General features: G+C 46.9%; 1 protein-coding gene across 7 annotated transcripts in view; it reads right to left on the reverse strand.

The window, feature by feature from the left end:
- The window catches only part of SPATA13 (spermatogenesis associated 13), a 162,758-nt gene that overhangs the window by 36,609 nt on the left and 104,952 nt on the right, over positions 1-21,197 (reverse strand). For 6 of the 7 annotated variants that reach the window (XM_082781574.1, XM_082781576.1, XM_082781573.1 and 3 more), the window contains one exon: positions 7,878-9,665. In XM_082781574.1, the coding sequence (XP_082637700.1) occupies positions 7,878-9,665 (1,788 nt within the window). Of the gene's footprint in view, positions 1-7,877; positions 9,666-11,557; positions 11,671-21,197 lie in introns of those variants that run through there. The other variant, XM_082781578.1, reaches the window with a different exon arrangement.

Below are 21,197 nucleotides of genomic sequence, written 5' to 3' on the forward strand. Positions count from 1 at the left end.
TAAATATGTTGGTGCCTGGGTAATACAACGGAGACTCCTTGCCCACCCAGCTGCATTCCTACCAGTACACAGTTGGATTTTTTATTTGTATTTATATGTCCTACTGACACAATTAATGCTTCCTAACTTCCACATACAGAAAAGGGGACAATTAAATTCCTAGAAATGTGTTTCCCATCTGTCTTCTCCACCTCAATTCCCACCACCTGCTTTTTTTTTTTTTTTTTTTTTCCCTTAGCTCCAAAAGAAGTTGCATTGCTTCTTGTTTTGGTATCTCTTTATTTTCCTGAAAACACTTGTGATGAATAATCAGTCCTGGTCTTCTGTAAATGGCAAGGCTTAAAAGCAGGTACTGGAGTATTTATAGGGAAAATTCACAGCAGTTGTGCTATTTCGTGTAGATATCTGTGTGTTTTGATTATGAGTACATGCTTCCATATGCATTTGGGAGTCCATAAATAAAATGTATAAACTTATGCTAACAATGACAGCTGTATGTCAGCATTATAACAGTGACTATTACAGAGCTGACATTTCTGTGTAACACAGGAACTGCCACTTATAACACAGGAATTGCCAAATGCTCATAACTCAGCAGTAAGATTAGAACGGATTTTTCAGTCCATATAAGCTAGCAAAAATATAAAGGACCAAGTGCTCATGACCTCGTGGTCATAAATAATTTTATCACCTTCACTTAACTGAGTAAAAGTCCAGGCAGAGTGTCTCCACCCAGGTACATGATAAAAGGTAACCTTTGCACTTTTTCTGGTTGCTAAATAGCAGCTGGGGAACACTAGTTGAAGATCATTTATCATCACTACTAACTGAGGTTAAAAGGTTGTTTTATGCTTCATGGACATGATCAATATTGGCTCTGAAGTGGGGCTCTCGAGTCCTTCTACTTCTAGGCAGGTGTTAAAGGAGCAAAGTCCCTCCCACTGTAAGCAAAGAGCAGGTCTGAGACCACCTGATGGAACTGAACAGGTACAAGTCTGTGGGGCCCAATGCCGTGCATCCCAGGGTCCTGAGGGAACTGGCTGATGGAGCTGCCAAGCCTCTCTCCATCATGTCTGAAAAGCCCTGGCAGTCAGTTGAAGTCCCTGGTGACTGGAAAAAAGCAAACAGCACTCCCAGTTTTATAAAAGGTCAAAAGGAGGACCCAGGGAACTACAGACCAATGAGCCTCACCTCTGTGCCTGGCAAAATAATGGAACAGATCCTCCTGGAAGCAATGTCAAGGAACACGCAGGACAAGGAGGTGATCACAGCCAGCATGGCTTCACCAAGAGCAAATCATACCTGACCAATCTGGTGGCCTCCTACAATGGAGTGACTGCATCAGTCAACAAAGGAAGACTGACCGATGTCATCTACCTGGACTTCTGCAAGGCTTTTAACATGGTCCCACATGACATCCTGATCTCCAGACTGGACAGAGATGGATTTGAAGGGTGGACCGTTCAGTGGATAAGGAATTGGCTTGAAGGTCACACCCAGAGAGTTGTGGTCAATGGCTCTCTGTCCAGGTGGAGGCTGGTGCTGAGTGGTGTCCCTCAGGGATCTATCCTGGGACCGGTGCTGTTTAATATCTTTAGCAATGACACAGACAGTGGGTTCAAGTGAACCCTCAGCGAGTTTGCAGATACCACCAAGATGAGTGGTGCGGTTGATACACCAGAAGGAAGGGATGCCATCCAGAGGGACCTGGACTGACTGAAGAAGTAGGCCCACATGAAACTAATGAGGTTCAGCAAGTCCAAGTGCAAGGTGCTGCACGTGGGTTGGGGCAATCCCAGACATGAGCACAGACTTGGAGAAGAACTCATTGAGAGCAGCCCCGCAGAGAAAGACTTGGGGGTTCTGGTGGACAAAAGGCCCAACACGAGCCACCAGTGCGTGCCTGCAGCCCAGAAGGCCAACTGCATCCTGGGCTGCACCAACAGAGGGATGGGCAGCAGGTGGACGGAGGTGATTGTCCTCCTCTACTCTGCCCTGATGAGGACCCACCTGGAGTGCTGCAACCAAGGCTGGAGCCCCCAGCACAAGAAGGATGTGGGGCTGTTATAGCAGGTCCAGAGGAGGGCCATGAGGATGGTTATAGGGCTGTAGCACCTCTCCTGTGAAGAAAGGCTGAGAGAGCTGGGGATGTTCAGCCTGGAGACGAGGATGTTCTGGGGAGACCTCATTGCAGCCTTTCAATACTTAAAGGAAGCTTATAAAAAGACAGAGGCAACTATATTTTTCTTCATGGGCAGACAGTGATAGGATAAGGGAACATGGTTTTAAACTAAAAGAGGGGAGATTTAGATGTTAGTAGGAAATTATTCCCTCAGAGGGTGGTGAGGCCCTGGCACAGGCTGCCCAGAGAAGCTGTGGATGCCCCATCCCTGGAGGTGCTCAAGGCCAGGCTGGATGGGGCTTTGGGCAACCTGGTCTGGTGGGAGGTGTCCCTGCCTACGGGGCTGAGGGTTGGAATGAGCTGATCTTTAAGGTCCCTTCCAACCCAAACCACTGGATGATCTATACAGATAAGCCATACAGATACAACCCCAAACAAAACTTGACCATATATTTCTACGGCATTTTTAATGCTGGCTTACTTCATTTAACCTGAGCCTTGAAAGCGTGCTTATCATAATCAAAAAGCCTAATGCTTTCCCTGTGAGCAATGTGCTTTACAAAGATTACTGAGTTCACCTTCGTAACATTCACATTTCACAGATAAGGCGCAGACACAAAGCACTTCAGCAATTCAAATCACACAGGAAGCACAGCTGAGCTGGAAATGACCAGAGGATCTCGTGACTGTTCTTCGGCCTGAAGGATTTCCTTCGTCCTCTCCTCTGTCATTTTACTCATTTCCAAAACCAAATGCAGCTGGCAGATTTCTGACGGGCAGAGGGCAGTTTGCAGAGACATGCATTTGCTTTGCAGAATAATCTCATCAGACATACAAAATGCAAGAGGGCTAAAAACAGAAAACAGTTTTTCCGGTGTCTTGATCTGTGGGGATGATGCTCTAGTGGTATTTCACCTTTACTTCAGTATCTTAAATTAAAAGCAAGCATGTAGCATATAGTAAAGTAGCACTGATATCTTTAGAGTCTTTTCAGAAGATGTAGAGGCATTAACAGCCCCTAAATAATCCCTATGTCATTTCTAAATCAAGACTCGGGACAGCCCAGAGCATGTAGGAGGACTGAAAATACTCGTTTTCCTCTGATTTGGTCAAACAAACAACGTTTTCCAGGCTGCCTGTTGTCTCTGTAACATCCGCTGGCAAACCTCAAAAGCCAGCTGATTTGAAAGCTGAGCTTTCTGCAAACAAAGCCCAACATAAAAAGCTGTCAGCCTTGTACCCGTCTCTCCAGGAGGAGGTCCCCTGGCTCCCCTTCTCCCCACCCTTCCTGGGCAAAGCCTCATTGTCCTTGCCCAAGCCCAAGCCCAAGCCGCCGGCAGGTCCCAGGAGCGGACCCAGCCTGCAGCCTGCAGCGGGTGGAGCTGCCTTGGGCGACTCTCCGTCTGCAAACGATTACTTGCTCGAGCGTGGCAGGAGGGCGAGGCCGCTGCGGTTGAGCTGGGGCTCGGAGGAGCCGAGCCTGCTGTGCTCCACCATGCAGGGGGGCTCAGATGCAGCCCCCGGATGCCAGCGAGGGGAAGCGCAGGTGGCTCAGAGGAAACCCCACGGCTGCCTTCCTTTAGTGTGGGCATCATGGCCTCACAGCGTCACAGGGTGGCTGAGGTTGGAAGCAACCCCTGGAGGCCCCTGCTGCCACCCCAGCCCAAGCAGGGACACCCAGAGCAGGCTGCCCAGGCCCACGTCCAGGCGGCTTTTGGAGCTCCCCAAGGAGGAGACCCCACAGCCTCTCTGGGCAGCCTGTGCCAGGGCTCCATCACCCGCCCAGCACAGCAGTGCTGCCTGGTGCTCAGAGGGAGCCTCCTGGAGCTGGGATGGATGTGCAGCACCAGCAGGTCAGCACCACGCTCTGTGCACAGGGTGCCACTCCACAGCCAGGGGTATGATCACTACTGACAAGGGCTAGCCACTTGGCTGTGCCTAACCTGACCCAGAACCCTGATTCCTGTCCCCACTGCCTTTTTTCCCCTCTGCCTACCAGAGGATGCAGTGACAAATGACTGCAGGCTGCACTGAATGGCAGAAAGCTTTGCTGCAGCGAGTTGGAGGAGCTGCTGCTGTGACAGGAAGGAGGGCGTCCTTTGAGGGCTCCGTGCTCTATCATTTCAGCTCTGCAAGGCATGGCGGTTTCTGCTTTAGCTCTGCACACAACTGCTCTTGGAAGTCATCATGTGAGCAACGTGCAGAGGTATCCTGTCCTGTTTGAGGCAGCCCAGAGAGTTCAGAGCAAATCCAGCATCACTTGGGCTCATTGAAATCTGCAGATGAGATGCTGCTGAGCACCTCTGATGGTGCTCTGCTGCTGTCCCCAGGTCAGAGTGGCACCAGCAGTGACACCGGAGTGCTGGGACCCGCTGCGAGCAGTAAACCCAGTTTACGTTCCCACCCTTATTTACTTAATCCTTCCCAGTTTAGCAGATTTTCAGTTACACGGATTAAGCTGATTAAGCCACATTCCGAATCGCATGTGGATGACCTGGAGATGAATAAACCCAACGCCGACAGCTCAGGGAGCTGAGAGCAGCTGACCCTGTGAGGTGCTGGGCACTTGCAATTCATAGGAGTTCTTCCAGGAGTTTTACCCCCAAATAAAGCCGTGTGTGCTCAATATTCAGAGCCCAGAGACTTGTAAGGAAATGACGAGAGCAGCAGCTCCAGCCTTACTGTGTGCTACCTCAGGTCAGCACTGCACAGGGCTGAGCTCTGGGGACCGCACGGCGTGGATGAGGTGGGACCTCCGACTGCATGGCACAGACATAAATGAGTCAAGAGATTGATCCTAGAGCATTTAAAGTACAATCCACAGATAAACTGGGACTCAGCCCTCAGTACAGAATTACCTCTTCGCTATAATCTATAATAATCTTCACTATAATCACTTAGAGTCATGCAGATAACATGTGTATTTAAGTAATAAAAGGTCTTGTGTACCATGAAGCCAGATGCCAGCAAGGCACCTTACACAGCAGGTGTTCAAAGAGCTTGGGAAACACTAGGTGACGTCAAATAATTCCTTGTTTTTTTTGTGTTTTTTTTTTTTTTTTGTCCCAAACTGCGTTGTTTATGCAGCCTTAGTGGCTGCCATGTGCCAGTCCAAAGCAAAGGCTTTAAGGTTTTGTTACTTACACTGACATGGGGCTCTTTTTCAGGAAAGTCAAGTCCAAATGTGAAATGGTACTTAATGCAGGGTAGTTTCTGCATTTGGGCATGCACGGAGATGGACCAGGTCCCACTGACTTCATCTGCAGACTCTAATTGTCTGGACAAGTGGGTAAGGGAATAAAATAGCTTTGCTTCCAGCTACTGCAGCCAGTCCTTAGAGGAGAACATGTTTGAGCCTGGCCTTTCAGTACCTTGCAAGCTTTGTAGTGAAATATGTCTCCGAGCCACAGAGATTTTAGCAGCTATGCTGGAATACATACTGGCTTTTACATGAAATTCACATGAAAAAGAAGATGCATGGAATGTGGAATGTATGCAGATCTGTCCGTCAACGTGGTGTACTTAAGGTGCAGACAAAGTCTTTCAAGTTTTGGATTTGCGTTGCTCAGCATTACTCCTCAAAGGGTTGCTGAGAACGAACCAAGCACTAGAGTGTCACAGAAACAATTCTCTGGGTGGATACAGTTCTGTAACACAGGGATGTAAAGTTAAATTAAAAAATGAATTGTAGTGAAAAGTTCAAACCCCAGTGACCTCATTGTGTGAGTATGTGGCATTCACTGAAGAGCCCGCAGGCTGCATAAATTCCAATTAAAAAATACCTGGCGTCTTTGGTACCACGCTACCTCCATGCATGCTAGAGAGGAGGGGCAAAAGAACAACGACACCCTCAAGAGATGTGGAGAAGGTCTGGAGAGAAGACAGGGCAGTGCTTACACCCTTTGCACACTAAGACAGAGGTAGCCACAGTCCTGCACAGCTCCTGCTTCCAATCTGCAGCTACCACCACTTCCAAAAATGTAGCTGGAGAGCAGAGGTCTGGGTGCAGCTGCACCGTTTGGGTGGACACAGCTGTTTTGCCATGCAGCAGCACACAGACCACTCCAAGCAGCGCCCGTTTAGACAACTGAAACATGCTCACAAATAACCTAAAATACATGATAAGATAGAGAGAAAGTTTAAATTGCAGGCTAGATAATAACAGAATGTGGTGTTAAAACTAAAACTGCAGTAACTTTTACCCACCCAAGGCACACATTCATTTTAAAACCTCTGAAAGGCAGCACTGGTTTGTGGGGAACCAAGGGGAGGGACGAGCTGAATTTCTCTTGTGTCATGAGCCCAGATCACCACTAGATGGTAGATGAGGAGCATTGATTTTTCTTCCCGTTTCATTCCCGAGAAACACCGCTGACACATCAACCCCCAGGGCTTCTCACCTCTTTGGCAGTGAAAGCATCTCCTTGCCTACACCTTTATGGGAGAGCTCTGAAAGACGGGTGGGTGGCTGTGGCAACCCTGGGACTCTGCGGTGGGGAATGATCCCAGATCCCCGGTGTTTGTAGGTACTGGGCTAGTTTTCCAACCTTACCACAGCCGCAGACAATAAACAACCTTGCTCTTCCCCAGCAGGATGGCAACATTGATGAGAATGGCAATAACTGCAATCTCCAGTCAGTTTGTAAAAAAAATGCCAAGCTTTTAAAGTTATATGGTTTCACGGACATAAGACTACCAAGCATGAGAGGCTGTAGTGTGTACAACTGCAACAATTACCTTTGTTTCTCTCAGACCTAAGGCATGCGACACGTTTATTCAAACTGAGGTGGCTTGAAAGCTAAAGCAGTTTAATTCTGTAACTGGTTTTCAAGCAGACCCAGAGGGTTCCTAGCTTTGGTGCACGTTTCCCAATGAAGAACAAACCTCTGAGAGCTGCCTCACCCCAGGCAGCCCAAAGCCATGCTGCTGCACATGGCAGGGGCTGAGCCGTGCCATTTCCAGGATGTGTGTGCCTGCTCTTCACCGACACTGCCAAACCATCGGCACAGCTCCAGTGGCAGTGCTCACAGTGCCTCTCCTCCACTTCAGGTTTCAGGGCTTCAGGTTTATTGCTGCGTTTATTTCAGGGGTGCAGCAATGCAGCTGCCCTTCTGCTGCATGAAGGTACAATGACATGCTGGTGGCTTCCCCAACGTTTGAGCAGCAACACGCTCTGCTGTCCAAAATCTGCGGGCAAATATCCAAATAGCCTGCACTCGGCACGGCCACCAATGCACAGTGACAACTTCAGCAAGGACCGAATGTTTAAACCCCTACGCTGCACCTTTCACAACACACTGCCCTACAAACATCGCCCCGTTCTGCAAGGCTTCCACGGGAAAAGCGTTTAACATTGAATCAACACTGCTTCCAAGTGCACTGACTCCTTGGAGACCTTTCGGCTGGGAAGAAATACAGCCAGACCCTGCTCAGGCTAGTAAAATCTGACAAGCCCACATGACAAGCTGGTATAACTGCAGGGTGTAATAAACTGCCCTTGAAAAAACGTACGTGAACAGCTTGGCTGCCAAAACTTTCTTCGATACTAATGTACAAAGGAAAAATAATTTGATGTTAGCTTCCAAAGAGAATACATTAAAGGAAATAATTGCTGTCAGCATATTTTAGCAGTAACAAGCTGCAATAGTCATTAGCATTCAGGTTATTTTGCATTGTTCGTGCTGTTTTGCATTAATAAAGACAAAACCTGATGGGTAAATAAATAACTTCTAAACAATTTTGCTTTCTTTCTTACCTCTTCCTTTTTTTCTTCTGCACCAGGGGCTAAATTGAGGCTCAGCTGAGAGTGGCTGCTTATGCCACTGTCCTCGTTTCCATCATCGTAGTACACGGTTTGCACGGCGTCCTGGAAGCAGACAGGATTCCTGCCCAGCTTCTGCCTGGCAACCTCGCCCCTCTCCTCGCTTTCCATTGAGCTCAGTGACAGCGTGCTGTGATGGTCCGGGCACTGGAAATCCATATTGGACTTGACCTTCTCCACACTGGGGCTCTGAGGTTTTGGAGCAGTTGGCCTGACAGGAACGTGAGGATTTTCGGCTTCCCATGTAAACTGCTGGGCAGCTTTCGGTTCATCCGAGTCCGTATCAAACACTTCATTGGGAAACGGCCCGATGTCACTCAGAGTCGGTGACAAGCTCTCAGACTCTGGGAAACCTGAAGACGTCCTGAGGCTTCTGTCTTCAGCACCAGCTACATTCATCTCAGCCTCTTTATCCTGAGCAGCTGCGGGGCTCTGCAGGCAAGGTGTTCCTGGTGAGGAAGAGTCTGGACTAGATACCGAGGAGGTGCATCTCTTTCTGTCATGATCAGTGCTACTGGAAACCCTGCGGGAGTAGTCATCGTGCAGTCTGCTGTTCGACCTCGTTCTCTGGGACTGCTCGCTGGGAGAAGGAGCTGTGCTCTTAGAGCCATCCTTCTTCCATGCGGCATCTGCAACGTTGCTGACAAGCTTCAAAACTCGGTCAAAATCCTTTGCCCTGATGGGGCTCTTCCATCGCTTGGATCTCCTCTCGGGGTTCCCACTGGTTTTGTCTGAGTCAGCAGAAGCAGCACTCGCAGTCCTTGCTGGCATTTGTTTTTCATTTGCAGCCTTGAGGTCGGTCAGGTTTGAGGTGGACTTCCGTTTGAACGAGCTTTTCTTCAGGAAGTTTAAATTATCCGAACTTTTGCTTCTTCGATAAACGATCCTGTTGTTTTCAGAGTCTTTCACTAAAATCTCACAGATCTTTGGCTCCGCGAGGACGGGAGACGTTGGCCTCATGCCGTTGTGATGGCTCTGGGTTTTCTCTGCATCCAGCAAGTTGATGCGGCCGGCGCCGTAAGCCCGCCTGATGCTGCGAGAGCGGTGAGTGTTCCTCAGGAAAGACTCATCACTCTCCTCTGCATCAGAGCAGTCAGAAGCCAAACCATCCACTGTGCTCTGCAAATCCTGTAAAGGTCCCGAATAGGAGTACCTGTTAGTCTGAACTCTCACCACTGCCCCGTTTGAAATGTTCTTGCCTACACTGTTCTCATTTAGGATATCTGAGCATTCCCTTGCTTGAATCCCTTGGAGAACGGACGATTTCAGCTTCTTGAAAGACCCCATTTTCCTGATGGAAGACAGAGCATTCCACGTGGAAGAGTTGCCCATCAAAATCAGAGACCGAGGCCTGTCAGTGCTGGAATTCGCCCGTTTCCGAGGGGTGGAGAAAAAGCGCATGATTTTGGAAGGGCTGAGTTTCTCGTCCTGTATTTCCTCTTCGAGACCCATGCCGGTGCTGTAACCCCCATTACGACTGACAGAGGTCGTCAGGTTTGGGGGCTCCTTGTTATCCATCACTATACAGGTGACGGTGGCGCCGCCATTCCGAATTGTGGTCATGCCCTCGATGCTGTACGCATGGAGGCAGAGGCTGGGGCAGCTCAAAGCCACGCTGCTGTCTCCAGCAGCTGCCCTCGCTGCCTGTCCTTCATCCGCTGCACCTTGGCTCCTCTTGCTTCCACGTTCGCTGGGTGAGGTGAGCTCCTCAGGCTGCACTGCCTGCATCAAGAAAGCAAAGGCGCCCGTTAGAGAAATCCCTGTGCAAAGTCCCCCACAAAAGGAAGTTTGATCCCCATTGTAAGACTTAAAGGCACACATGAGCTCAGGGAGTTCCTCTCAGCTGCACAAAGGTGTGTTACAGCAGCGAGGAGACGTTAATAACTCCCTCAAAGTACAACTGCGTTCGTTTGCAATTTAAGTGACCGGAATAATTTCAATACGTGCTTGTTTTCCTAAAGCTTAATAAGCTAGTGAATTCACTGTGATTACCACACCCACCTTGGTACACGAAATGCAATCCCCACACGCATGAAGAGAGAGAAAACCCTGACAACTGCAATCCAGCCTTCCTCCTCGGTGCTAAACATGAGAAGTTTTCATCCAAAAACCATCCCCAAACAGAGAGGACCGGCGAAGATTTTATCCTCCACTTGCTGCTGTGGTGTTCCCGGACCCGATCCATCCTCATCCACCCCAGGAGGCAAACCCAAGCGCTCCATCAGAGCACGATGCTGCCCTCCCTGAGCCAAACAAGACCCCCAAATCTGACAAAAACTTGGATTTGGAAGTGACTCCGAGTCCCATTGCCCTGCTTCAGGGCATCTCCAGGGGGTGCAGCCTGAGCTGGGCTCCTGAGGAGCTGCGGGGGGAGCCGTGGAGATGAAAGCAAGGCCGGGGGGTCGCGGGGGACCCCCCACAGCCCCCCAAGGGCTCTTGCCCCGGGGTAAGGGGAGGGAACAGCGCCGGAGGGAGCGAGGCAGCCCCGGCCTCGCCTTTGTCTCCGCCGGCCCCAAGTGGCCGCGGGGGCTCGGAGGGCAGCGAGGAGGAGGGGGAGGCCCCTGGAAACGGGGAGGGGGGCGAGGAGAGGAGGGGGGGGACCCGCGGCTGAGCTTCACCCCCCTCCCCGGTCCCCGCAGCCCTTCCCCCTCGGCAAGGCACAGAAAGCGGCGGCTCCGGGCTGCCTGAAAGGAGCCGTGGGGTTTTTGCATCACCATAAGAATAAGGCGAGCGGCCGGGGCAAAGGCGAGGCAAGCCTTGAAAGAGGCGAGTTTGGGAGGCGGTGGGTCCCTGCAGGCTCGTCCCTCCCGAGCAGGGCTTCACCAGGAGTTGTTGGGGCCGCTGGGGATAAAGGGAAAGGGATTTCCTCGCCTTGCAGCCCCGCATCGCCCCCATCCCCTTCATTCAAAGCGGCCCCGCCGGAGCCCGGCGCGGACAAAGGCACCGAAACCTCGGCCGGCCCTCGCCTGCCTGCACCCCTCGCCAATTCCACGGGGAAAAAAGAATAATAAAGAATAAAATAAAAATAAATACATAGGAAGAAGCAGAAGAAGCCGCTGCTCTCGGCGAAGTTGGCAGGGAAAGCGGCTTTCTGCACCTGAGCAGGCAGGAGGGGGGGGAAGCGGAGAGCACGGAGTGAAACGAAAGGAGAAGAAACAGGAGTGAGAAGGACATGAGAAAAGAATAAGAACGAAAGGAGAAAAGAATAAGAGTAAAAGGAGAAAAGAATAAGAATGAAAGGAGAAGATAATAAGAGTGAAAGGAGAAAACAGTAAGAATGAAAGGAGAAAATACGAATGAAAGAAGGAATAATAATAATGGAATGAGAAGGAATAATAATAAAATGAGAAGAAATAATAATAAATGCTAATAATTAAATGTTAATAATTAAATGATAATGATAATTAAACGGCAATAACAAATAATTAAATAATAATAAATAATTAAGCGACAGCATAAATAATTAAACACTGTGGTTTTTTGAAAAAAAAAAAAAAAAAAAAAAAAAGCTCCCGGCACGCAGCTTTGCACCGACTTCCCCGCTCTGTCCCGGGGAAGGAGAGTGAAGGGGGACGGGGGGGGGCACACTGCCGGTCCCAGCTCGGTTCCCTTACCTGGGGGGACCCGGGGACCCCCGGTGCCGCCGCCCGTCCCCGCCGCCTCCCGCATCGCTATGGCAGCGGCCGCCGCGGCGGGGCGGGGAGCGGCGCTCCCGGGCAGCGCCGGCCGGGGGCGGCGGCGGCGGCATGGCGGGGCGGGGAGGGGCGGCCCCGGGCTCGGCGAGCCTCCCCCCCCACGGCCCCGAGAAGGGGCTGGCTTCGAGGTCCCAGCTGTGGGAGGGTCTCTGCAGAGACCCTGGGGTGCAGGGGCCCGCCTGCCGTCGGTAGTGAGGGGGGAATGGGGTTGGTGTGTGGAGGTTGGAGGTGGAAACGCTGGGGATAAGGGCTTGGCAGGCTGCGAGGTGTGTTAGATAGCTGCACGTGGTGCCCAGGCTCTTTCTGTCCCCGAGCCGGACAGTTTTGCCTGCCACTGTTCCCCAAACATTAAGATCCCGTAATGCACAGTGAGCAGTGCCCATATGCTGCACAAAGAAGTTGTAGAGTGCCTTACAGCCCCGTGTCACCACTCCTGGCAAAGGCACGTAACAACCAGTACCCCGTACTCCAACAGTTTAACGTCTAAGAATATTCCTGCACGTGGACTGGACTTGTAGATACAACTAAAACACTTTAAATACAACTCAATTAAGAGGCACAATGACAACGGGGTGGGACAGACACCCTGGAGAAGTCGCAAAGGCCATCAGCCTGTCCTCCGAGCCTGGTGTGCTGGGACTCCGCACGCTGTAATTACCTCTCCGGAGCACAGCCTCTGAACGGCAAGATGTAGTTAGTGGATGAGGCAAACAAATGGGCTTAAGGGGTGTAGGTCAAATGAGGTGGCAAATAACTCTGGCACTGACCACAGGATTCTCGGGAAGCCAACAGTGCTGGGCACGGCCTGCCACCCGCCCAGGACTGGCTGGGCTGAGCTTCATGGCAGGCCTCTGGAAGAAGCATGTTTTGAAGAATGACTCAAAGGAGTGGGTGAAGTGGTTGCTTTATAGTGCTGGACATGGAGAAATGGAGATTCAGACTGGAAGAACTGACAGGGAACAACCTGGGGAAGTGTTCAAGTCAGTGTGAGCGAGAAGTATCTGCCTCAGATCTTGGGACAAGGAAGCGAAGGGGCTGAAATGGCTGAGGGACAGTGGGGATGTCTATGAGATGTTACCTGTAAAAGTGTTTCCAACAATTTGGCAAACTTGTCCCACAGCTTCCCTAGCATGTCTAGGGGGTTGTGCTGATCCCTTAAAAACCGCCTAGCAGAGCTACTCAAACTTAATTTTCAATGAATTTGTGTCCCTATGTTCCTGTACCATCCTTTTGAATATCCTTTTCAATCCGTAAGTCCCCTCAGAGAAGGGAACCAGTTCCCCCTGTGCCTTCTACCCACCAGATGGACAAAAAGACAAAGCAGAAAAAAGCCATGAGCTGGTGCTGAATCAAGGCACTACTTTGGGTCTTTCCTTTATCCAGCCAACAATGTTGAAGCTGAAGAAACTCTGACGACTTTGAGATCTAAATATTTGTCATAAATATACCTGAAATTCACCAGATGGTTAAAAACTGCTTAAGGAGACAGAAATGACAGGAGAAACTATTGAGAGACTAAGAACTTACTCACAAGAACTTAATTGCCTTACAAAACCAAGATAAAAAACTCACTTTGGGTAATTAGGTAAAATACAATTGTATGTTGCATTCCCTGAATGTCACTACATTAATGAAGGGAATATGTAGAAAAATACAATTATAGGAATAAGAGTATTCAGTCAGTTAATCTCTTGTTAAGTTACAAAAATTAAATATTGTAGTTGTCATCTTCTGAGACCTTTTTGTAATAGATATTTTACTGGTATCATGCTCAAACCTACTTGTCACTGTTGCAGCATCATCGAATCACAATCTTCTGTATGTATTCAGTGTGAAGCACACTAAAGGAGTGTGCTGTGTCTGAGGACAGGATTAACTTCCTGTACTGCAGACAAATAATTACCCAAATCTTTTCTTAATCTGAATTATTTTTTAAAGGCTGGGAGCTACAACTGTATTTAGTACTCAAGTGCAGTCACACCAAGGTTCAGTGAAATGATGCAAAACAAAGTTTATCAACAGGACTGCCACAAGAAAGAAGGCAGATAGATCACTCATCCGATTATAAACTAGAGCACTTTTCTGTATCTTCCAATATTCAAAGAAAATCAAGATAAAATGTTTCATTAAAGTTGCAAAAGAAAAGTTCATTAAATTAGTTCTGCTCTTCTACAATCCTAAAGGCTTTTGTACAATCCTGAAAAAACAAACAAACAAACAAACAAACAAACAAAAAAACTCCTCCAAATTTCTAATGGAAAAAAAGGTGCTTTTGAAGTGAAATTTACAGCTTTTTCCCTTCTTGAGAACATTACATATTTTCAAACATTCTTAGAGGAATATAACATTAAATAAGAACAAATGCATAGCATTTTACAGTTTCCTCTGAAAAACTGAACTATAAACCCTGATACTTTTAGGCTAATGGTTTGACCCCAGATGAGTAACAGAGGATGCAGCTGACTGAGAAGTTGACCACATACAGTAATTTATGAAGAGAAGAACTCCAAGGGAAAAAAAAAAATGGGTTGGTATATGCATGAGATTTTTAATAATGACTTGACAATGGCCATCACACTTATTGCAACAAAAATGAAATGCTTGTTTCAGAAGCTCAAAGTCTGTAACTGGAAAGAGGTTTAATGGGCATGTGACAAGGAATGAGAAGGATTATTCTAAGTGTAATACAGGTGGGAAAGGATTACAAAAAAATGTGACATGGGAGAAAAAATATTCTTCATCATATTTAATGATAAAGAAACACCCCACCAAAAAAAACTTTTAATAGGTTAGTGATACCTCTGGCTTTCTCAGAATAGCAATGGACACATTCGTGTAGTAAGAAAATCATTCACTTAAATCTGAAAAGTCTAAATGAGAACGATTCTCTCTGCTTAGTTTATAAATTCTCCTTTTCAGTCCCACAATTTTATTATTCATTTTCTGGTTCATTTATAAATACTTTTTAAAAGATGATTTTAAAATAGTATTTTGTTTTTAAATGTACTCTTGAAAGAATAATGAAAAAGAGCCAAAATGAATAGTTTCAGGAAAACAAAAATATTTGTCGTACTTCAACAGCTATTGGGCAAGACTGGCAAAGGAAATTACACTCTTAAGACATCTCCTAAATTAATGAGTGATTGAATTTAATTATTAAGATGAAGAATTACTGAAACAAGAAATCTCTCTGCTTTCAATGACAGGGTCTTTCCCAGGCTGCAGTATGTAGCTAATGCTGCAGTTTTGCATTTTGTGCCTTCCTTGTACATCCCAGGCAAGGACTCTCCTGCAAGCAATTAACCTCCATGGAATCTCTATACATTGATAGGTCCCACAGGGGGAATTAAACTGAGCCATATATCTGTTGAAGTTAAAGACAACTCCCCCACGGACTTCAATAGGAGAAGGATCAAGATCTCAACTTGTACAGTTTGAAAAGGAGAAAAGAATTGTATGCTTGTGTAAGCAGGCTCAAACTAACTTATTTTTGTCTGACATATATAAACTGTACGGGAAATTAATGTACCATTTGTGTATATCTGTCACCAAATCAGTAATAATAAATCGAAAGGGATTTTCCAGATTCAAGAGCTCTGTCATCCTGGCACTGAAAAATTCCACTCCAGAAAATGAATCATGTTGCTGTGGAAAACACTCAAAGGACAGCTTGGGTTCAACTGATGGATTAACTTCTTCATTTGCCCAATGAAAGTTGTCATTGCCAGCGTGTAGGAAGCTGGGACACTACTTTCTAAAGGCCTGTTCCTGCTGCATTTACTCCTCTGTTTGACCTTAACTCGCAGCCAGTTCAATACAAATAAAGGCAATTACTGAGCAAAGCAGAAGTTTAGCATGGCTTGGTCTAAATCACAACGCACAACAAACCGTGCTTTTTCCCCTCATCATTCACAATCTTCTTTTAACTGTGCTTTGCTGAGGTCGTTTCACTGAGCTTGCTCAGCTCTATTAAACACAGAGATGCAATTTAGGGAGAGCACAATAGCCCAGTGGAATGACGCCACCAAGGAAAAATGACCCTTGTGTACCAGGTTACCATTGTCCCATCTCCCAGTTGCTCTTACTCACCCACCTACACCACTCCAGCTGCAGGCAACTTAATGACGGGCTCAGCCTTTCAGCCTGGCAGAAAGCTATTTATAACCCCCAGCAGCCCAGCTCTGATGCTATTCTTTCTTGCCATCCTCAAGAGGCATTATTCAGCCAGCATGACATGAAGAGATGGCTGGTACTACAGAAGAGCAGTTCCCAATGAACAGATCATTGTGTGAGGCATAAAGAAGACTCCCAGTTACCAATTAGGAAGGCCGGATTCCACCTTTATTTGGTGTCATGCAAAGTGTAAGAGATAAGAAGGAAAGTGACTGTGGAGATGGAAAGAAGACGGAAATTGGAAAGAAGAGATTAGTCAAAAACTTGCTTTTTCTCTATAACATATATATATATATATATATTTTTTTTTTCTGTTGTTGAAAAAAGTTCTAGATTTTGTTATGTGGAAGTACATTGAAGTGATAGGGGCTAGTTGAGAGGAAAGGGTACAACCCCAGAGAGCTGCAATTGTCCCACACTGCTGCCATTCACTGTCTCCTCCACCTCTGCTTTTTCTGCCATGCCCTCATACATCACATCCCTCACTGTCCTGTCTGACAGCCACGCAGCCATTCTGTATTTATCTTCCTTGCTTGAAATAATAGTATGGAAAAGTGACTGTTAAGAGCTCTTTTTCAGCCTTTTTCCCCACCCACATAGTTCTCCTGACATCTGCCGTCCCATCCTCTCTACTTAACACTGCGGCCTTCCAAAGGATATGGAGGTGCCTTGTTATGCAGCCAGGCCAAAATAAATGAATGGAAGAACAATCACGTGCAGAAAGGGACCTGAGGAGAGTGGGAACACCACAAGGATGCAGGGTCCGTCAGGCACTGGAAACGTGGAGATGCTTTAAAAGTGAAGCAAGTGGCGCGCTTCCTCAGGAACGATGCCACATCAGGAAAAATTTTGCATAGTTATATAAGATCTTCTGATGCTTATTATAATAAAATAACAGGCTTAAGGAGAATAATTGGCCCAGCATGATGCAACAGCAATACCCAGCTGCTTATAGGCACTGTTTACTTTCATTACCTTTGTGGTGGCCAGGGCAGAAAGCCCTGAACAATTACAGCTTTTGGTATGTTCCTGAGGGGAGAGCAGAGAGTACCTCACAGGGATTAAGGAAAGGAGGACCAGGTAGCAATCTGGGGTAGTATCGGGGTTTGTGGATTAGTGGCGGCTTCTAGACTGTCTTTACCCATGCTCTTCAAGAACCACATGTGTTTTTTGTTCATTTCTTTCTTTGTTTTGTTTGTTTCTATTAGTATCAATACTTTTCTTTGTTTAGTTTCTTTTTGCACTGACAGACTTGTCTTTGTGACTGTCTGAACTAAAACTAGTGTTCATGGGTGCATCTCTGGTGAGAAGATTAAATTACTATCTCCACTATGTTTCTCTTTCAGAAAAGAAAAAAAAAGAAGAGAAATCTTCATGCTAACTTTATCTCTACTTTGTCAATAACCTCTAGATTTTGTTTTAATTTACGCTATCAAAAATCCCATAGAATAGAAAAGCTATAAAAACTACCAATTTGAGCAAAGTGGATACCAATGAAGTGCTACAGCAGCATCTATGTGATGGGAATATTTCCTATAGTAATGTTAAAGCTTTTTCAGTGAAATGCGTGCTCTGAATTTAACCTGCCTGAGAACTTCAAAGTAATGATAAACCGTCAGCTAATACCCATCCCTTTATTTCTTATGTGCTGTAGTAACTTACTACGGTCTTCACTATTAACACTAAAATCAGGAGTATTTTTTAAAAACAAGAATGATCAAATTTAAGTTAACTGGCTGTTCATTTTGGCAGGACAAAAAATAAATAAATAAAAATTAATTTTAAAGATGCAGAAAACACACAATAATTCTAGAAAACATTTTTGTCCAGACATGGAATCAGATACATATGAGTTTATAAATTTTGGGCTAGCTTCCTGGTCCTGTTAGACATACTAAACTAGATCTTTGATCAGCAGGATTGTCAAGGATATCTCTTGTTGCGACCTGGTATTATTTCTAATATTATAATCTGTTTCTGGGCAGCAGTACAAATAACACATATTGACCGTCTCTGTAAGTTATTACAGCTGCACATTTTATTCAGGAGGCAAGTGGAGGGCATTAGGTAGTATTGGCACAGCTCACTTGTGCTTCTGGAGTTCCTAAAAACCATGTGTGCCTACATTTGTGTTAATTCAAAACAAACAAACAACAACAACAACAAAAAACCCTAAGTATTTCAAAACTGACAAGCTGCAAAGGAAGGAAAATATTCCTTGAGCTTCCATACCTCTGCACAAGGTTTATAAAGATTTTGGTGGAAGAAAAATCTAACTCAGATAGCTTGAGGTGGACTTTGCTGTATATACTCAAGGTACAAATGGTATAATTGGTAAAATGGGGCTGGAGCCAGTGCCACAGGATATCTTTCTGACCATTGACTCATGTTCCTACGAGTCACAGTTAAATAACGTGGGCTTTTACCAGCCCTAAAAGTAATGTCCATCACTTGAAGAAATTAAACCCACATCCCAGGCAGGAAAGCTCTCTTTCCAACTGAGGCTGGGGAAGAGGGATTCTGGATTTTGTTTCTCTCTGACCTTGGCAGTCCAGCATACTTTTCTCAGCTTAAGTGCCATATGTGTAAAATAAGTGATGATAGGAGCAGTACCTTATAACCTATGGGCCTGCAAGGACAAATCCATCAATGCTTCTCTGGCACTTTAATGCTTACGGTGATGAGAGCTGTAAAAAGTGTACACACGGAGAAAATAATCCATTATCTACCCGTGCAGAGGACGAACCCTAGCATCCATTTTTTTGAAAGGAGTTCAGACGAAAGTGCCTGTTTTGAGACTCGGTTGCCTATTTTGATGATATCCCATTAATCTTCCAAACCAGAGCCTGCGGGTCAGACCAACAATTTATGTCTTGTAAGAGCACAGGATAGCTCCGAACGGAAAGATTGCATGCGTCCTTGCTACAGAAGTTAATTTACGTCAGTGAGCTGTCCTTGCCTAAACATTGCAAATGGCATCACGGACACTTTGGGTTCTGTCAGTCACGCTGGCCCTTTTGTAAAGGCTTTGTTAAGGTTCAGGTTGAGAAGCTCTAATAAGAAAAACCTTAGTGGCCATTTCCTCAGCACTCTGGGGCACACAATTAATATACTAAGCTGGAGATGAGAGCTACGTTTCCAGCTCCAGTCTGCACCAATTCTGTCCTAGGGCTATCTTTTGCCTAGGAGATGGTGAACACAGTCACTACCTGAGTCAGACCTCTCCCCACCTCTCCTGTTCCATGGCAAGCCTTCTCTTTCTGTACCAGGAGTGAAATGGCTGCTTCACTCCCTCCTGTTATCCTAAACCAAGCCAGAGATGCCATTGCTCCCCATGGACCACCTGCTGCTGTTCGGATCATCGTCTTCAATCTGCCTGGGTCTCTGAGGCAAAAGTGATGGCTTCAGGCAATCTAAGAGCATGCCACCACCTCCAGGGACTGAAGCACCTCTCCTGTGAGCAGAGGCTGGGAGAGCTGGGGCTGCTCAGCCTGGAGAAGAGGAGGCTCAGGGGGATCTCATCCGTGTCCCTAAATCCCTGACGGGAGGGTGCAGAGAGGCCGGAGCCAGGCTCTGCTCAGTGGTGCCCAGTGCCAGGACAGGAGGCCATGGGCACAGCCGGGCACCCAGGAGGCTCCCTCTGAGCACCAGGCAGCACTGCTGTGCTGGGCGGGTGACGGAGCCCTGGCACAGGCTGCCCAGAGAGGCTGTGGGGTCTCCTCCTTGGGGAGCTCCAAAAGCCGCCTGGACGTGGGCCTGGGCAGCCTGCTCTGGGTGTCCCTGCTTGGGCAGGGGGGACACCAGGGGCCTCCAGGGGCCCTGCCAGCCTCAGCCCTTCTGTGCGCATCAGATCTGATACAGGGCAGGCAGTGGAGCAGAGCATCCAAGAGTAGGGAAGAAAGCATAGGCAGCAAGTGGAAGTTCCACCTTTCATAACCAGGGGACTCCTGAAATGACTCTAGACTCAAAATCTGTCTCAGGAGCTGCCCAGGAGTGCTGTGAATTGGGAAGGACTGGGGAAGGACTGTGGGACATGCCCACAGCCTGACCCCCTGTGTTATGCTGTGCAGCCATAGGGTGCATGTATGTGTGGGGGGGTGAGGCTCTGGAGTGGGTAGGCATCAAAACACAAAGGCATGCAAAGTTATATGGCCACATCCCAAACAGGAAATATTTTTAATGTGTTCTCTGGAAAAGAAGGAAAATACTTTCTCCAGAAAATGATAAATCGATTTTTTTCATGAAGTGCCTTTGTGTCACCTTCAGAAATTAAAATCAGTCATCACAGTAAACAGAGATTTTAATCTGGTTCAGTTTCAATTCCCACCTCACCACAAATATCATACAAGTATGGTCTTATTGCAGGGATATTGAGATCACCGCATCCCCCAAAAGTAAAGATGTCATCTAACTCTTTTTCTTTACACAGAAGAAAACTTGGTAGGCCAATCTATGCTTGAATAGCTCTTCGGCCTCACTGATAATCGGATAGGCAATGTGTAGAGGCTAACCTTTAGTAGGATGCTGAAATCAGGTGGTTTAAAACCTGCTCCCACCAGCCTGGGGAGCAGCAGGGAACAGGGCCTTCCTGTGCTGCCCTGGCAGCCAAGCCATACGGAGCATATGTTGAGCCGAGCTGCTGGTGACACCCCCTGTCAGCATCTGGTAATTTTCCTAGCACAGGCAAGATTTATATGAAAGCTTTAACTCTGAAAATCCCAAAGATCCACAGACAAATACATTCCAGAATATATATTTTTTTAACCAACGGGTCAGAGGTGCTCCATTTTAACAAGCCAGTTTCAGGTGACTGCAGTACCATCAGCTTTATGCTGTACCCTACCAGGCCGAGAGATGTTTCATTTATCAGAAATCCTACTATTTTTCAACTGATAAACTGCTCACATTCAGTATCCAGGTCTACAGATCTTGCTGCCTGAGAAACATTCAGCTGACTGTCACCGTGTGCCACGCGCAATATTCTACATCTCGATTTCCCAACCCTTCAGCAAAAAATGGCATAAAAACATTTTGATTGACTTATGTGTTTCATTGTGCTGAAGTCTAAGGAAAAGGGGACAGAGGGAGTTGAGGCTCTCTGGAGAAAGAAATCCTTCCCAAGGTCTGCAGTAAGAGGTCATAGCTTCTACTAAATCATCCCACGTGCTAATAAAGTATATTTATTCCCTTTTCTTACCAGTCTTGCTTCTATTGCTTAGAGAAAGAAAGCTACAACAACGTTACCAGTGGAAACCAATATGTAATTTATAGCCAAATCTCATTTTACTGGAAGGTCTAAGCTTTTGAGAGCTTATTATTGCAGATTTAACCTGGTATTAAATGAGAGTGAAATCCAGGCTTTGCAAAAAGCATTAAACTTGCTCAC

The sequence above is a fragment of the Aythya marila genome (assembly GCF_965140915.1).
Source record: "Aythya marila genome assembly, chromosome: 1".
Classification (NCBI taxonomy): Eukaryota; Metazoa; Chordata; class Aves; order Anseriformes; family Anatidae; genus Aythya; species Aythya marila.